The following is an 18061-nucleotide window of genomic DNA, read 5'->3' as shown; positions in this document are numbered from 1 at the left end:
GCAGAGCACAGTACTACATGGGTTGAGACTCTCACAGCATCCTCCTCTCTGCCACTCTGCTTCTTTGTATCACTCAGCACACTACTCAGTCAACACGTCTATATCCTACACTTCACTCCTACTAGAGATCAGATTGCTGTATTGTCAAGTATTTATTCGGAACTATTGTCAAGTGTGTGATCCAGTGCTTTATCCAGAGAAACCTCATACCATTGACTCTGTATTACCGGCTGCACATTTGCAATTTAGTAAACCAGCCTTATTTACGTGAAAGTGACTCTGTGATTTTTCCACTAAACACCGACACAGCACACAATGCAACCTTGGGACACTTCCCCTTTCTGTGCGTGGCGGTTCCTATAATCTCGGAGGGTCACTACATCGCTCTGGTCATCCGTGAACACTCTAATCCAAGGGACCCAGTAGCATCAGCAGGACACCGGCAGGACACCGACCACAGGGGAAAAGGGTACAACCGGCCTTATAAAATAAAAGCAGGCGTGCAATCACACCTTTGTGCCTCCACTCCGCCACTGGTGTCACAAGTTAACATTCCGAGGTCTGTCTGTATCTCGACCAACCACCTCTGGAGTGGTGTCACACTACAACACCTAGCAAGTGACCAGCCGCTCCTCCGATATAACACCACACCGGGGGCTCACCACACATCCATTGTCATTCAATACCCATTTGCATAAAGTGTCTCCATACAGTACTATAATACTGTAAGTGATGTAAGTAGCACCTACATGAATAGCGTCATATAGCATCCAAACAATTTGTTCATACAGTGTCCAGATACATTAAACTAATCATGAATTGTTCAGGTTTAGCAAACTGTGTAAAGTAGACACTGTGTTTTCATGGCAAGACACTGGAGGACATCTGTTCATCTAAATGATTGGATGACACCTATTCCCCTAAATGATTGGCTGACATCTATTCCTCTAAATGATTAACTGACATCTATTCCTCTAAATGATTGGCTGACATCTATTCCTCTAAATGATTGGCTGACATCTATTCCTCTAAATGATTAACTGACATCTATTCCTCTAAATGATTGGCTGACATCTATTCCTCTAAATCCCCCCCTATTCATGCATGCTCAGTTCAGCCAAGAGTGCATGTTTTTTAGTGCAAATAAGCCAGACTCCTCTCCCAGCGGCTTTGTATCTCAAATTGAACACACCCAAAATTTAAAGGGTTTTTTTCCAATCACAAAGTTATCCCCAATCGCAGAGGATAGGAAGTAACTATTTGTGGGCAGTCCTTCAATCTCAAGAACACAGACCCGAGGTAGAATGGAATGGAGGGTCACGCATGTGCACTGCTGTTCCATTCATTCTCTAGGACTCACTTGCTACTTGGTCCCTGCAAAGGGTCCCAGCAGTCAGACCCCGTGCAATCAGGTAGTTGTTCCCTACCCTGTGGATAGAGGATAACTCTGCAGATTACAAAAATCCCTTTAATGAACCCAACAATAGATATCAAGGAGAATGGAGAGACCACTCTATATTCCCAGACCCCCATATGCATTGGACATTTGACAGATCTGTTAGGTTTTTGCCAAATTTCATGATTCACTTTAATGCTGCCTGAACTTCTCATCATCTGGGTTGTCCCCAGTGGCTTCTGTCCTCCCTTCCAGCCTTCAGTACTGTTGTCAATTCATTGCAATTCCCAAAGCATTACTGTCCTTTCAAAAACTTTTGACATGTTTAAAGTTTTCATCAGTGGGATCCTGGGTGTTCAGACCAATTGACCGAGAGAAGCGAGCAACTAAGCCCTTGTCTCTTCAGCTCACTGCCGAGGAACAGTAAGTCTATAGAGTCTGTCTCAACTGGTGTCAGAAAGTTGTACAGATTTGTAAATTACTTCTATTTACATTTCTCAAGCCTCCCAGTCCTTATCAGCTTCTGTATGCTCTGCAGAAAGTGGTGTATTCGTTCCAGTGTGACACAGTGCTCTCTGCTGCCACCTCTGTGTCAGGAACCGTCAAATTCCCATAGAAAGCCTCTGCTGCTCTGGACAGTTCCTGACATGGACAGAGTTGGCAGCAGAGAGCACTGTGTCAGACTGGAAAGAATACACCACTTCATGCAGGACATACAGCAGCTGATAAGTACTGGAAGACTTGAGATTTTTTTAAACAGAAGTGTTTTACAAATCTATACAGTGTTCTGAAACCAGCTGATTTAAAAACATTTTTTTTTTCCTCTGGAATCCCCCTTAAGGCTATGTTCACACTACAGAACAGACCGGCCGTTCCGTGACCCCGGCCGGGTCACGGAACGGCCAGTCTGTGCCCGGATCATCGCGGCCGGTACTTAAGTACCTGCCGGATGATCCGTCCGGCTGCGGAGCTCTGATGCGGGCGCATCAGCGTGCGCCCGCATCAGAGCTTCCCATAGCACACAGTGAAGCAAGCGGCCGGAGCCGCTCGCTACACTGTGTGAACTGATAGGGCTGCACTGTGTGAACTGATAGGGCTTCCCGCAGCAGAAAACTGACCTGTCAGTTTTTTACGGCGCTGCATGGGATCCCGGCCGGAGTGTATAAGATGTGTGTACGCTCCTGCCGGGATCCCTTTGCACATAAGGCTTTGTTTCTGCAGCGAGAACTACGGCCGCAGTTTTATGTAGTGTGAACATAGCCTTAGGGTGCGTTCACACATACAGGATCTGCAGCAGATTTGAATCTGCAGAAGATCTGCAGCAGATTTCATGGTCCAGATTGGATTTGCCTTGAATCTGCAACATCAAATCTGCTGCAGATCCTTTACGTGTTAACGCACCCTTATGTAGTGTTTAAAGGGGAACATCCTGACAGGAGTCTAATAGTCGCATGACATAAATTCCTCAGACTGCCAGGGCTTGGAATATGGAATATTACTGCACTATAAAATGCGGGTCAAAGGTCACATTAAAAATGATAATAATCTCAGTAGCTACTATGTAGCAGCTAAAAAGTCAGGGACAAGAGTAGAGACAAAGTAACACAAGACAGAGTCAGCAGAAGTCAGCAGAGGAAGTGGAAAGTGCTGGGTCTGCACTCACAGAGGAGAGAAGGGGGGCAGAGGAAGAGGAGGACAGCGGGAGAGCTGGGGAAGACAGCAGAAATGCTGAGGAAGACATGAGGACAACATCCCCAGGGTCACTGAGAGGGGAAGCAAGGGTGAGGGGCAGTAAGAAGAGAAGGGATTGAGAAGCAGCAGCACTGAGGTGAGTAGAGACTTGTACTAATGTTATTGTTTTCCACACTCCCTTCTTCTTCTCCTCCTCCTCCTCCTCTTCTTCCCAGTCCCTAAGTCCTTCCTCCTGAATCAAGTTCATTCAAGAAATGTGAGGAGGTGACATGAATCTGGAGAGATCTGAGTGCAGCCGTCCTGTCACTTCATAGATGATCGGTGTACAGGAGAGGAGCTGCTGGATGAGGTAAGATACCATACACACATTATATACCGCCATAGAGATTCCATCACACTCAACTGTTATAGGGAGGTACTTGGCAATGACTTCTATGGAAGGGGCCAGAAACAGGATGGGGGGTTTCTTCAGATTTCATCATGGAAAACACTAGACACCCTGGCAGATGTGCTGTAAGAGGCAGGTTGATCCACTTTATACAGCATATGACGTCCTCTTCCGTCGCTTACGCTTAACTTTGCCACATGCAGAATTTAATATACAAAGCCCGTACCGTAAGACGTATAGGATGCAGCTTACATGCATAAATATTCTCAGTGTATATATATATATATATATATATATATATATATATATATATATATATATATATATCATATAGAATCCAGTACCCATTAGCAGACACCATCTGTATGTACACACAAGGCATAAAGGATCCAGCTTATATGTATACACTTCTTTAGTATGTATGTATATTACATATAGAATCCAATACTCATAAGCAGACACCATGTGTATGTACACACAAGGCATATAGTCTCCAGCTTTCATGTATACACTTCTTCAGTATGTATAAACATCACTTACAGACTTACATATATCACTTATAGACATACATACCGCTTATATTCACATCCAGTGCCCATAAGCAGACACTAGCAAAGGCAAATAGGATGCAGTGCACATGTAAGCACATCCCCAGTATGGAAAAACATCACATTTACAACCAATGTAGACACATCCTCAGTATGTACACATATGTCATGTACAGAATGCATTGTACATGTATACATGCCATCAGTATGTAGACACATCACAAGTAGACCAACGCACATGTATACATCGGATTGGTCTGCACAAGTAGAAACCAGTGAAATATATAATCCAGTGTATTTTGTCATATATATAAGCTTCTTTCATATATATGTATATATATATATATATATATATATATATATATATATATATATCTCTATATATATATATACACACACACCTTCAGTAATGTAGACACATCACATGTGAAACCAACGCACATGTGTATTATGATTTGTACTATGATCAGTTTGTACACACAGCATATGTAAAACCAAATGTACATATATACGGATTCTCACATGTTCCTATGTCGCACATAGAATCTAGTGCATGAATATACAAATCCTCACTAGTCAGGCACCTCATTTTGGCTATGTTTCCACAATGTAAAAATAAGGGCAAATAACAGCCGTTATTAATGATCATGTTGCAACAACGGACGTTATTTGCAATTATTTTTTACATTGTGGGAATGTAGCCTTATACAGTAGAATCCAACACATACTGTATATATTTCCTAAGCTTTGCTTTGATCCCTATTTCATATGTAGAATCCAGTGCACATTTATACACATTCTCACTCAGTATATTCACATGTCACATCTAGAATCCTGCAGCGCACATACAGTACATATAGCACATTTATACTCACACATTTTATGAATAGAATCCAATGTACATATATAAACATTCTTAGTATCTGCATAGATGTCACATATAGAATCCAGTAAATACATGTGGTAATTCCATGTACATTTATGCACATCCTCAGTATGTACATACACATGAGTTATTGAATCTATGACACATATCTACATACTGTGTGTGTGTGTGTGTACACATTCTATATAGAATTATACACACTGTATACACTACACACATTGTACACACAAGACATATACACGTATACTGTACACATAGACATCACTTATAGAATCCACTGCCCACAAGCAGACACCATCACACTATCTGTATCTTTTTTCCACTATTATGTTATTTATTCCAGAAATATTTTTGTGAACAGAAGTAGCCCCATCTATATCTGACCTATAATCTTATATTATAGATCCATGTCGAGGATGTTTATGTCACTCTTAGGGTGGTATTACACGAAGCGATTTTTTTCAATTAACGATTAACGATAAACGATCTCCAACGATCGCAATAGCGGTTGCCTAATAATCGTTCGTTTTACTACACGGAAAGATTATCGGTTATATTGGAGCAACAAAATTCAAGAACACTCCCCTTTCAATTTGCGAATGAACAGGGAACGGCTAACGACATCTTATTCAAACGAACGATGTGCGAACGATGTGTAAAAGACAAACGATAAAAATAGATTCAAAACCTATTAAACGACCAGCGACCAATCGTTCGTCGTTTAATCGTTGTCTACTATTACACTTAAAGATAATCGTTCAAATACGACCGATTGAACGATTATTCGAACGATAATCGCTTCGTGTAATACCACCCTTACTACACATAGTATAGCGCTGTTACAATAACACTAGTAGACTGCTTGTAGTTTTATGTCACTGCCTGCTGAATACGTCCATTGTCACACAAGGGACACAGAATGTAACTCTCTATGTTATTCACTTTTATTACATGCGGTGATACTTGCTGAAGTGATTGTTTTCAATCAGTAATTATAAATGTAAGAGCAATAACAACATATGTGTGACTCATCAATATAGTCTAAACCCATGACTTGTGGCAAATGTCGCCTGTAAATTAGATTTATTTTTAGTCAACACTATTGGAAGTAATGGACTCTCTTTACCATCATATTAAAAAAGATCATTGTGTGTAGTCATCATGAAAGTCTCATCTTCTTGAAGTGTAGTTTAAAATCCAAGACTTGCAAATGAATAAATCCCAATTTGTAATGATTACCGACCACTACACCCCACACAGAAACTATATATACTGTACATATATATATATATATATATTTATATACACACATACATACATACATATATATATACACACATACAGTACATACATATATACACATATACATGTATACACATGCGTATGTATTTATTTATATATATATACACACACACACACAAACACATACATATATACACATATACATATATATGTATACAAACACACACAGATATTATATACATACACACACACACACACACATATATATATATATATATATATATAATATATATATACACACACATATATACTCACATAAACATCACAAATCACATGCATCTGTTGTCTATTACTAGTGTTACTAGTCTATACGTGGGCCTTGGGTATCAGTTGTGTCATTCATGATATCAGATGAGAGACGTCTTTATCACAGCTCCTGACTTTATCACAATGTGGGACCCATAAATACTTTACTAAAGAGCAAGTGGCCATGTGTCATAGTTGTAGAAACTCAATAAGGAAACAAAGTCATATTATAGTAGATGTTAAAGTAAATTTGTGGAAGCTTTTAGAGACTTCATGATGCATTAGCCCCATTATCTTTTATAATATAATACCTTGGTATATAGATGATTTATTATTTCTACAGTAATATGTACAGTATTTCAGGCTAATAGGCGCAGTGCACTATGGGCATAATTTATTCTTATGGAGTTGACACTTGTATCTGTGTATCCACCAGGAGATCCCCCCCCCCCCACACACACACACAGGTAGTCCATAGTCCTAGTTGCTTCATTTGTGTTAGGAAGGCATAGCAATAGCTGGACACTCATGGTGTGGTGCTGTTTCTGAAAGAAGGCCGCCATGTTTTTCCACTCCTGTACAATCCAGCGAAAATCTTTTTTCTTTCAAACCAACTGGTTTCATAAAGTTATATAGATTTTTAATTTACTTCTATTTGACAATCTCAAGTCTTCTCATACTTATCAGCTGCTGTATGTCATGCAGGAAATGTTGTTTTCTTTCCATTCTGACACAGTGCTCTCTGCTGCCATCTTTGTCTGTGTCAGGAACTGTCCAGAGCAGGAAAGGTTTTCTATGAGGATTTGCAACTGATCTGGACCAAACAGGGATGGCAGCAGGGAGCAGATGTGTCAGACTGAAAAGAAAACAACATTTCCTGCAGGACATACAGCAGCTGATAAGTATGGAAAGTCTTGAGATTTTTTAAACAGAAGTACATTACAATCTATGTAACTTTCTGAAACCAGTTGATTGAAAGAAAAAACATTTTGCTATATAATCCCTTTAAGGAAGGTGATACCTCTGGTGGCCATTGACAATAGTAATATGTATATAACCAGGGATACTGCACTGTGTGTGGTCACAAGTATCAGTTTAGTGCAATTGTACATCTACATAGACAAGCAGAGAGATAACATTGAGTTTATTGTTTGTTTGCCATTGTGCTTGGCTGGGGCTATTCACTCAATGACATCTCTATACTAAAGGATAGGAAATGGATACTAGACAACACAACGTCACTGCTATTGATACTAGACATTTCATTGTCTACTGTATAACCAACAGGATTGCCACTTTTTTCATCCTAAATAGGTGTCAGACAGACACTGCCCAAAGGGCCTTTGGGATGATTATTGAATGAGCATTCGCTTGGTTTGGCATTATTCAGCCAAAAAAAAATAAAAATGAGTGGACTAGTTTTTATCAGTTCTTGAAACATTGTCTGGCTTAACAGGTAAAGGGGCTATCCCTCAGAATTTGATTTTAAAAATTAGAAAAAACACAGCAACTTTCTTGCAGGAACAGCACCACCCCTGTCTTCAGGTTGTGTGTGGTATTACAATTCAGCTCCATTCATTTCATTGGAACTGAGTTGTAAAACCTCACACCCAAACTGAGGACAGGTGTGGTGCTGTTTCTGGCAGAAAGTGGCTATGTTTTGACAATTTTTGCACCACCATTGGCCCTGCCCTCTCCCGTTAAACCTCACCTACTTTTCTTACTACTTCTGAAAAGCAGCAAGAGGAATAAAAACACTGGTGTAAATGGATTGAAAACTTTCCCCCACAGTGTTGTTCTGCTTCCAGTCAGTAATATACTAATTATTGTATTTATTATATAATAACCTCCCGCAATGTCATGACCCGGCTGACGGATTCCCTGCATAGCCAGTCAGTGACTGGGGTGGGACACTACTGCAGTAACTGATTGGCTGAGCGGGCTAAATCCCACCCATTTGTGACATTTCCGCCTGGTCGGACATACCTGGAACCCAGGAGAAGATGACACCCTCAGGGGTATGGGAGGTTACAACGTGAGCATGGGGACAGGTAGGCTTAGTGCCTTTTTTATTTCCCCCCCAACCTTTGCCCATAATGATTTTTGGCTCCTCTGCCGGACTTCACATTCACACATAAATATATTTTCAAGGATAAAATTTGTGATCAGCCTTTTTTCTCTCTACAACCCAAATCTGTATTGTGCTGTGTATTTTGCGGATCAGCCCAAAAAAAGAAATGAAAAAAAAAAAAAGGGGGGGGGGGGGGTTTGGGGGGGTTAAATGGTGATGTCACAGAATTACGGTACGCAACTGTGGATGGCTTTGTGAAGTGCTTAGGTGTTCTCCAAAAAATGCAGAGGCTTCCATAAACTTCTTTTGCAAAGCAATAGGCTATAAATTTGTCCGTGCGCACGACAACTTCCCGGAACGGGTGAATGCAGCCTTAGGGCCCTATAACACAGAGCGATTATCGCTCTGTGTAATAGAGACAACGATCAGTCGATGACAACGATCATCGGCTGATCGTTGATTTAGGTTTGGACCTAAAATTGGTGGCCGCCGACCGTGCATCGCTACGTGTAATAGCAATGCCCCGCAGTGGATGAAGATTTGCAAACAGTATACATTACCCATACATGCTCCAGGGCTCCTCTTGCAATCTGCTTCTTACCGGGTTCCGTGCGCTGCTGTTTCAGAGTGGCCTGTCTGAGCTGACAGGCCGCTCAGCCAATCACTGGCTGGGACCGCCATGGCCAGTGATTGGCTGAGCGGCCTGTCAGCTCAGACAGGCCACTCTGAAACAGCAGCGCACGGGACCCGGGAAGAAGCAGACCCCAAGAGGAGCCCTGAAGCATGGACAGGTAATGTATACTGTTTAAGCAAGGGCTGCAGGGACATCTGTAACAATATCCGTGCAGCCCTTGTTAAACAATTACCGGGCCGTGTAATAGGCTTAGCAAACATTATGATCGGGCCCCCATCGGCCCGTGTAATAGTACCCTTCGTGTCTGGGTGCAGCCAGTGATGCAGCTTCATCATTACCTGGAACAGGTGTAATAATACTCCTACTAGTAGAGGGACGCTATGTTCATTGTATGTACACACCAGTACGGGAGTCACTTGTGACCTAGAACTGCAGAGATGATTGTTGTTTTATGCAACACAGATTACATGATAAGGAAGATTTGAATCAACATAACAATATCACTTTACAACCTCTCAGGACTATACAAGATTCAGGAAAATATTATCAAGCGTGCCATGTAATGCTTACATATGAAGATTATGTATAAGTAAGTGAAGCTTCACATATCTGAAGGTTACATGTACTCAGGCAGCATGAACTGGTGGGGTAAGTATCCGGGGCTGTAGCGGAGGGTCGGGCGGCCTTCACCCCGGCACAGGGGGTGACAGGTTCCCTTTAATTTGTTTAGCTCACAATAGCCTATAGTTACAAGTACTCACACAGTACTGTATTATGCAATACTATGTATTAGTGTAGTGGAAGTACTACTGCTATGGTGTTTGTGTTGATCAGGCCAATGTGTATACAACCATTTTTATCATTGAAAGGCTTTGCATTTTTTTACTCTTGCTTTCTGTTTATTAGGGTGCAATTTTTTTTCTATGAGAATTTTTTTTTTATTTTTTTATTTTGCTTAGTTTAACTTCTCCAGCCTCCATTGTTTGCATTATGAAGAAGGTGATGCTTAAATACCTCATGACCAAGTCTCTAGTCTACACGTACTGCTCAGATTCTATATGAGACATCACACATGAGAAGGTATCACATTCTAATGATTGTTCTGGCTTTTCCTCTTAGCTCCATCATTCATTGACAAGATGTCGGCTGTAACATTTGCTCCGAGGGCAGAGGTTGTTGAAGTCAATGGGTGAGTGATCAACTCAGATTATTTTTAAACACTTCATATACTAAGTATTAACCTGAGTAGAGGGACTATACAAGGTAAAGACTTGGCTTTACTTCCTGTAGCTTGCTTTAGTTGACAATTTACAAGTTTAGGCTATGTTCACACAACGTAAGACACTGGCCGTTCTGTGACCCGATCGAGTCACAGAATGGCCAGTGTCACTGAAGATCATCCCGGCCGGTACTGCGGTACTCCGGTCTTAGCGCCACTGGGTTCTGATGCGGGCGCATCCGTGCGCGCCCACATCAGAATTTCCCACTGTAAACAATGGAGCGTAAGGCCAAACATATATAACATAACATATATTTTCGTATTAATTACGAGCATTGTTGCAATCGGCAACAGCGGGCGTAGTTTTATGAAAATATACCTTGTGTGAACATAGCCTTATTCTGGATAACAAAATATCACCTGTGCGGATTTACTATGGAGTTACACGTATGCCATGCAGTGCTGTATGGTGACTCCTTTTAGAGTCTTATTATGGAGATAGTAGTAGTGTGCACTAATGAAATGTGGAGAATATTGAAAAACTAGTTTTTTTTGTCTTTGCTGTGAACAAGTTATATTAGAGTAGCTCCTATGGCAATCTTTACTAGTAAACTATTAAACAGATGATGTTCTGTTACCTTAAGGGTTTGTCTAAAATTTTTACTACAGCTTCTTATTGTGCGTAAATAAACAGTAAGCTATACTCGCCTGTAGAGCTCAGTGAGGCTACAGTAAGATCTGTTGATCCTAAATCGACCATCGGTTTATTTCGTCTTGTAAAAGTTGTATCACTTTGTTCCAAGTGTTCAGCTTCCCTGCAGGATTCCAGAAGGACCATCAGAGAAGCAATTGTTTGAAAAATGCCCTAGGTCCCCTTTAAAAATAGTGTACTGCCTAGATTTCTTTATACTGATCAGAGCCAGGTACTTAAGTATGTTCCGTTTTTCTATTTTATGATTATGTTATTTGTTTTAGTTTATTTTTGTATATTGTTATGCAAGCTGACATCTTGCCTTTTTTAACAGCATTTAGACATATGCTTTGCAGCAAACCCCATGGACTGTCTGTGTTATCTATATACTAGTGTCACTGTGCTCTTGATCTGAACAGAACAGGAATAGAGATGAGCGAACCGGGTTCGGGTTCCAGTCGATCCGAACCCGAACGTTCGGAATTTGATTAGCTGGGGCTGCTGAACTTGGATAAAGCTCTAAGGTTGTCTGGAAAACACGGATACAGCCAATTACTATATCCATGTTTTCCACATAGCCTTAGGGCTTTATCCAACTTCAGCAGCCACCGCTAATCAAATTCCGAAAGTTCGGGTTCGGATCGACTCGAGCATGCTAGAGGTTCGCTCAAGCTTTATTTTTGGCTTAGTGGCCAACTTGGAAACTGCAGGATTTCAGGATTATTTTAAATAAAATATAAATAATAAAATGGAAAATTTTAAAAAATCTTAAATATATGTTTTACATAAAAACTTGGTTTGAACAATAGCTCATTTTCTGATATCTGATAATTATTAAGTATTCATTGAGTCTCTTTGCAGTGTAAGTGCCTATTCTATAGCATTATACTGTTTAAGTAGTCACGTGGACCTCCCAGCTCTCTATTTGCACATTTATACAGTCACTAAGTAGCCCCGCCCATTTGACTACTTAGCCCAGAATGCGCAGAAGATTACATGAATTATTGACAAGTTATACTGAAGCTTTTCCCACAAGATGATGTATAATTCTGCCTCCTGCTCTAGATTCTGATGTCTGCAGATTCATCGGCATTTTCCATGTGGCCGGTTCACTAGTGTATTATACAGAGGAAAGCAATGTCCTTATATTTATCTTCCACAAGTGGTTCTCAGCAGCAAAGATAGAAGACGGTATAAACAGAACAGATAAACAAAGTGGAGGGACTGTGGTGAAAATGCTATAATACGTCTTATAGCATGTATTTATTAATATGTACATTAAACACAAACATGAAAGACAGGTTTTATACTTAGATGATTATAGGTAAAGATATAGGGGGTACGGGGTAAAGGTACGAGATGGGTTACCCCTAGTTTAACCCTGCCTATTGCTGAAGTGGGACCCCCTGGTTTAGGCGTCCCCAAACAACAGGAGGGACTGACCCTGTGCTAGGGTTGTGTAGGTCTTTCCCGTCACAGATGTCAGTTGTCACTAGTGACAACTGACATCTGTGACGGGAAAGACCTACACAACCCTAGCACAGGGTCAGTCCCTCCTGTTGTTTGGGGACGCCTAAACCAGGGGGTCCCACTTCAGCAATAGGCAGGGTTAAACTAGGGGTAACCCATCTCGTACCTTTACCCCGTACCCCCTATATCTTTACCTATAATCATCTAAGTATAAAACCTGTCTTTCATGTTTGTGTTTAATGTACATATTAATAAATACATGCTATAAGACGTATTATAGCATTTTCACCACAGTCCCTCCACTTTGTTTATTTATTCTTAAAAAGCCTAGGACTGTGGGAACTCTCTACCTAAGTTTAATCATTAGGTTCCCCGACCCAACTGCTAAGCTCTTTCATAAACAGAACAGACACTGATATCTTAGACAAATAGTATTGGCTGCTTCGCTATTGACTATAAATACTGATCTGTGTTGATATTCCTTATTGCTTTCTTTGTATTTTGACCCATAGATTTGTGTTAGCAGTGTCAAAGGTCATAGTCTGCAGTTAAAGTAAAGGGGGAAAAAATTATGGAATCACCCTGTAATTTGCATTTCTAAAACAAATACCTGCATAATTTTAAAAATGCTCAAACTTTGGTCTGGTGCCATTTAATGAAACCTATAAAGATGATGCCTGATAAAATCAGTTTATAATACAAGGTTACATGTCAGGTAAGGATCCGGGGAGATATCGATCATCACCTCAACAGCCAATGTACATGTTCACATGTTGCACAACCGTTGGACACTTTTCTCTTTCCAGTAGTCATTTTTCTGGATGATAACACAATTTGCCAAAAAGCAAAGAATATGGAGGATATGAAGTCAATGCCATGGCAAACAACCTTACAAATTATAGTGGGCATGAATGTAAGCTTTCCTCTTGGTCACTTATTAGGAACTTCAAGAAGTTTGAACATTAAGATTTCTCAACTAAGCAAACCTAATATGGAATGAATCACCAGATACCTGCTGACATAGAACTCATATAGTAAATGACTCACAGGCTGGCTGTGACTGCCACTGGCTCAGTCCTCGTCATTCTTAACTCATGTAATAATAGACTTATTATGGGAACACCGACTTGCATTTGTTCCAGGTAAGGTTTAATGATACATGTCAGTCTAATGATGTATACTACCACAGATACACAATATTATATGGATCTAGTAGGGTTGGTCATTTGGCACAACTCATCTGAATGTAACGTAATGGAAACTAAATGACTGATTTAGCTCTACGACATGTTTGTATTGTGACCTTAACCGTTCATTTATTAACAGCTCTTAAATACAAGTTGTTCCTTACGATTCAAAAGTCATAGTTAATGGCTCCAATGAATTGCAAACAGGGAAGAGATTTAGCATGAGGTTCACAGAACATCCTTATCCACAGGGTGGAAGTGTATGTGTCATCAGATAATGCTGCACAATATTTCAGGGGCAGAGCTGCTCCCCTCTGCCTTGATATATAGGGCCACACTCCTTAAAGGGGTTATCCAGCAAAAATCTTTTTCTGGTTTCGCAAAGTTATATAGATTTGTAATTTACTTCTATTTAAAAGTCTCAAGTCTTCCTGTATTTATCAGCTGCTGTATGTCCTTCAGGAAATGTTGCTTTCTTTTCAATCTGTCACACTGCTCTCTACTGGCATCTCTGGCTGAGATAGGAACTGTACAGAGCAGCAGCTAATCCCCATAGAAAACCTCTCCTGCTCTGGACAGTTCCTGTCTCGGCCAGAGATGTCAGCAGAGAGCACTATGCCAGACTGAAAAGAAAACAAAATTTCCTGCAGGGCATACAGCAGCTAATAAGTATGGAAAGACTTGAGATTTTTAAATAGAAGTAAATTGCAAACCTATATAACTTTATGAAACCAGTTGATTTCAAAGACATAGATTTTCGCTGGATAACCCCTTTAACAGTGCAATTGCAACACTAAGAGGGCAAAGCTATTTGGATATCACAGCATTAATAGAAATGTTAGGGATTTATTAATGATGAAACAATAGGACAAAAATATTCCAAACATCTTGATTTATTTAGTATCAAATATGAGCTCCGTATGAAGAAATACATGATTACAAGCCTTGGCATCAATGAGATGACTGATAGCACTGGCTGTCTAAGGAAGGAGCCATTGCTGCTGGTGGCTTCCTTTGCCATTGCCGACCAATGGTGTCCCAGATGTGCTTGCTGGGAGATGAGCCCGGAGGTGCTCCAGGTCATGGTAGATTGTTTAAGCCGTACTGGCTGCTTGAGTGGTATGAGCAACACTTTGGAGATATGGCTGTACCATTGGTTCCCTGACCAAATCACTGTAACGCCAAGCTCTTAGGGTATGTTCACACTGAGTAAAACAGGTGGAAAGTTCCACCACGGAATCTCACCGGCCTCAGTGTCCCATAGCCCGGCTATGGGAGAGCGCACGCTCCTCTGCTGCCAGGGCTCTCCGCTCAAAGAAGTGACATGTCACTTCCATAAGCGGAGAGCGGCGGCAGCGGAGGACATAAGCCTTCCTCCTGATGACGCCCTTGTGTGGGTGAAACTAGTTGAGGGGCTATGCTGCTATATCTTGAATATCACCCCGCTATTTCTTTTTGAGTTAGTCAGTGTTATACTTACCCACTTTTAGTTAGTCAGTAGTCTGCAGCTACTATGTGCTAACCCCCACGTTGCGGTATACATATTATGACATAAAGAAATAGTGGCGTGTGTTTTTAAAGTGACCACTATATTGACCAGTGTTTTTAAGAAGCCAATAAAAGTTATATTTCACAAAAAATTCTTTTTGGGAACCCACCCAGGTGTGTTTTGGCCCTTCCTGATTTGTGTAATGTTTGTGTCCACCTGACTGGGTATCCCCTTTGGCACTATTAGGGTGCCGGAAACTGGAATGGAGGTCTGGCCTCTTCAGCGATGAGTTCTGCTTTTGTAGTTTGTAGTGATCGCCAGAGACTGGTCTGGAGACCACAAGGGCAACATCGTGGAGAGGCCATCATGAGGGAACATCATACTTTTCCTACTACCAGGATAAGATAGGGCATGACATAATTTACAGCAACCCCTCTAGTCTTCATTCCAGGTACAATAACTATTCAGCTGGTATATCATGATATAGCACTAATGTCCTAAGGTGGCCATACACCTTTAAAGGGGTTGTCCGGCGATAAAAAATTATTCACAGAATAACACACATTACAAAGTTATACAACTTTGTAATGTATGTTATGTCTGTGAATGGCCCCCTTCCCCGTGTTTCCCCCGACCCACACTAGACCCGGAAGTGTGGTGCATTATACTCACCGCATCTCGTGTCGTCCACGGTCTCCGATCCTCAGCAGTGACGTCTTCTTCGGGAGGCCGGCGGATCTTCCCGAGTGCCGGCCGCCCTCTGCAGCGTCATCCGAAGCTCAGCCGCGATTGGCTGAGCATAACTGTGCTCAGCCAATCGCGGCTGAGCAGCTGATGACGTGGCCGCGTCATCAGCCGCGATTGGCTGAGCACAGTTATGCTCAGCCAATCGCGGCTGAGCTTCGGATGACGCTGCAGAGGGCGGCCGGCACTCGGGAAGATCCGCCGGCCTCCCGAAGAAGACGTCACTGCTGAGGATCGGAGACCGTGGTCAGCACGTGACGGGTAATGTATAGCGCACCACACTTCCGGGTACACGGGTGGGGGTGGTGGGACACGGGGAAGGGGGCCATTCACAGACATAACATACATTACAAAGTTGTATAACTTTGTAATGTGTGTTATTCTGTGAATAATTTTTTATCGCCGGACAACCCCTTTAATAACTATTCAACTATTCAATGAATAGCAGATGCACAAAACTGACATATTAGTTTTTTGTACGGCCGCTAGCTATACTATGTGTATACACTCTGGTCGGGATTCCCTCTAAGTGCAGTGCACGTAAGTTGTGTATTAATCACGGCCATTGCTGCACAGTGGTAACAATGACCATGATTAATTTTTAACTTACATTTTGTGAACATAGCCTTAAGGTATATAGGGACCTTAGAGGTAAAGCTGTAACTTCTGAGACCCTCACCTCTATTAAGAGCCTGGCCTCTGACTCCTGTTTAGGGAACCAAATGATAATAAAGTAGAAACCTGGAGAATCCTCTCCATTGTATGGCAGCCAGAAGAAAGCATGGCATACAGCACATGGTCAGCTTTTAACACTCTTGTTTAGTATGATTGAATGGGGTCATAGGACCACCGCTCTCCAGTTGAGCAGCATTACCTTTTTGTTGTGTCAGTGACATACTATAAGGGAATACCCCATTAAGCTATATGGAAAGACAAAACCATAGAGGAAGAATATGTTTCTGTCACACTTCCTAAATAATAATATACTCTTGAGGAAATAGAATAATGATAATAATAATAAGCATTGTTGTTTCTGTTATTATTATTACTACAACTTCTATTATTGCGACTAATAATGGTTTTGTTCTTCATGTTATAACAGGTTTAAAAAAACAGAAGAAAACGTTCAGATCGATGACGGGAAGAATGAAACAGAGGAGCCGGCAACATGTAGCAAGTAGGTGTTGACTGACGGCAGAATGGCTTCACTGCACAATATACATTATATATTATATAGTTCCATGTATTATTATAAGAGGTCCCATGTAACACAATCCTAGCAAATGATACATGTGACAGACTGAATGAGACACATATCCATTTCAGAGTGATTTAGGTAAAGTCATCAGTATATTTATATGGATGGCAGTGTATGAAGGATGGGTGATGAATGCTGTTTGCTTTAGAAGATGGCAAACAATATGGCCTGGGTGATCGGTAGTCACGTTTGCATCAGGTGAGAAATAAAATCCTTTGCTCCATGTGTCTCTGTTTCAATGGATATACAGTATTATATTCTGTTGGCTAAAAATATATGTTTTTATGTTATATATTGGTCACAAAGTGTTTGTTCTATATTGTTATATATTGCAGTATACATCTTTACTTCATTCTACCTTGTCTTGATTTTCAGCAAGCTGAGAAAATTCATCGCTCCTCTTGTCACATCATTTGGCTTCAGGTAAGATTTTTCAGAGCTATCTGGAATGTATTTAGGCTATGTTCATTCAACGTACTATTTTTGAAAAGAACGGACGCTGTTTTTAATGAAAAAAGCTGCTGTTCTTTTCAGCCCAGATGGCATTGCATTGAAATCAATGCAATGCCCCCCCTGTTCCAGGCACACGCCACACCGACAACGGCCGTTGTTTGGTGCAGCCATGCAAAGGAATGATCATATCAATTCCACGCACAGCGGCCGTTATTAATCTTCCATGCACATATGGATGCAATCTGTTCATCCGTGGTGTGTATGGAAATTAATGCTCAATGGGCCATATGGAAACAAATGTTCCTGCAGCATTTCTGACGGCTCTGACAGCTGCAGGAACATACAAACATCGGCCAGTGTTCGGACAGTATAACAATGGCCATTACT

The 18061-nt window shown here is 41.1% G+C and overlaps 1 protein-coding gene across 3 annotated transcripts in view; it reads left to right on the top strand.

Annotated features, from left to right (window-relative positions):
• Positions 1–2984: 2984 nt before the first annotated feature.
• Positions 2985–18061, top strand: part of LOC138792479 (phosphatidylinositol 3,4,5-trisphosphate 3-phosphatase TPTE2-like) — a 39720-nt gene continuing 24643 nt past the window's right edge. The window contains exons 1-4 of one of the 3 annotated variants that reach the window (XM_069969962.1): positions 2985–3224; positions 10283–10352; positions 17066–17140; positions 17597–17644. In XM_069969962.1, coding sequence (XP_069826063.1) covers positions 10303–10352; positions 17066–17140; positions 17597–17644 — 173 coding nt within the window. In that variant the 5' untranslated portion in view covers positions 2985–3224; positions 10283–10302. Of the gene's footprint in view, positions 3225–3275; positions 3438–7270; positions 7361–10282; positions 10353–17065; positions 17141–17596; positions 17645–18061 lie in introns of those variants that run through there. The other 2 variants (XM_069969963.1, XM_069969961.1) reach the window with 2 other exon arrangements.

Source organism: Dendropsophus ebraccatus, chromosome 5, assembly GCF_027789765.1.
Source record: "Dendropsophus ebraccatus isolate aDenEbr1 chromosome 5, aDenEbr1.pat, whole genome shotgun sequence".
Classification (NCBI taxonomy): Eukaryota; Metazoa; Chordata; class Amphibia; order Anura; family Hylidae; genus Dendropsophus; species Dendropsophus ebraccatus.
The sequence above is the reverse complement of the archived record's forward strand: the minus strand, read 5'-3'. Positions and strand labels throughout refer to the sequence as shown.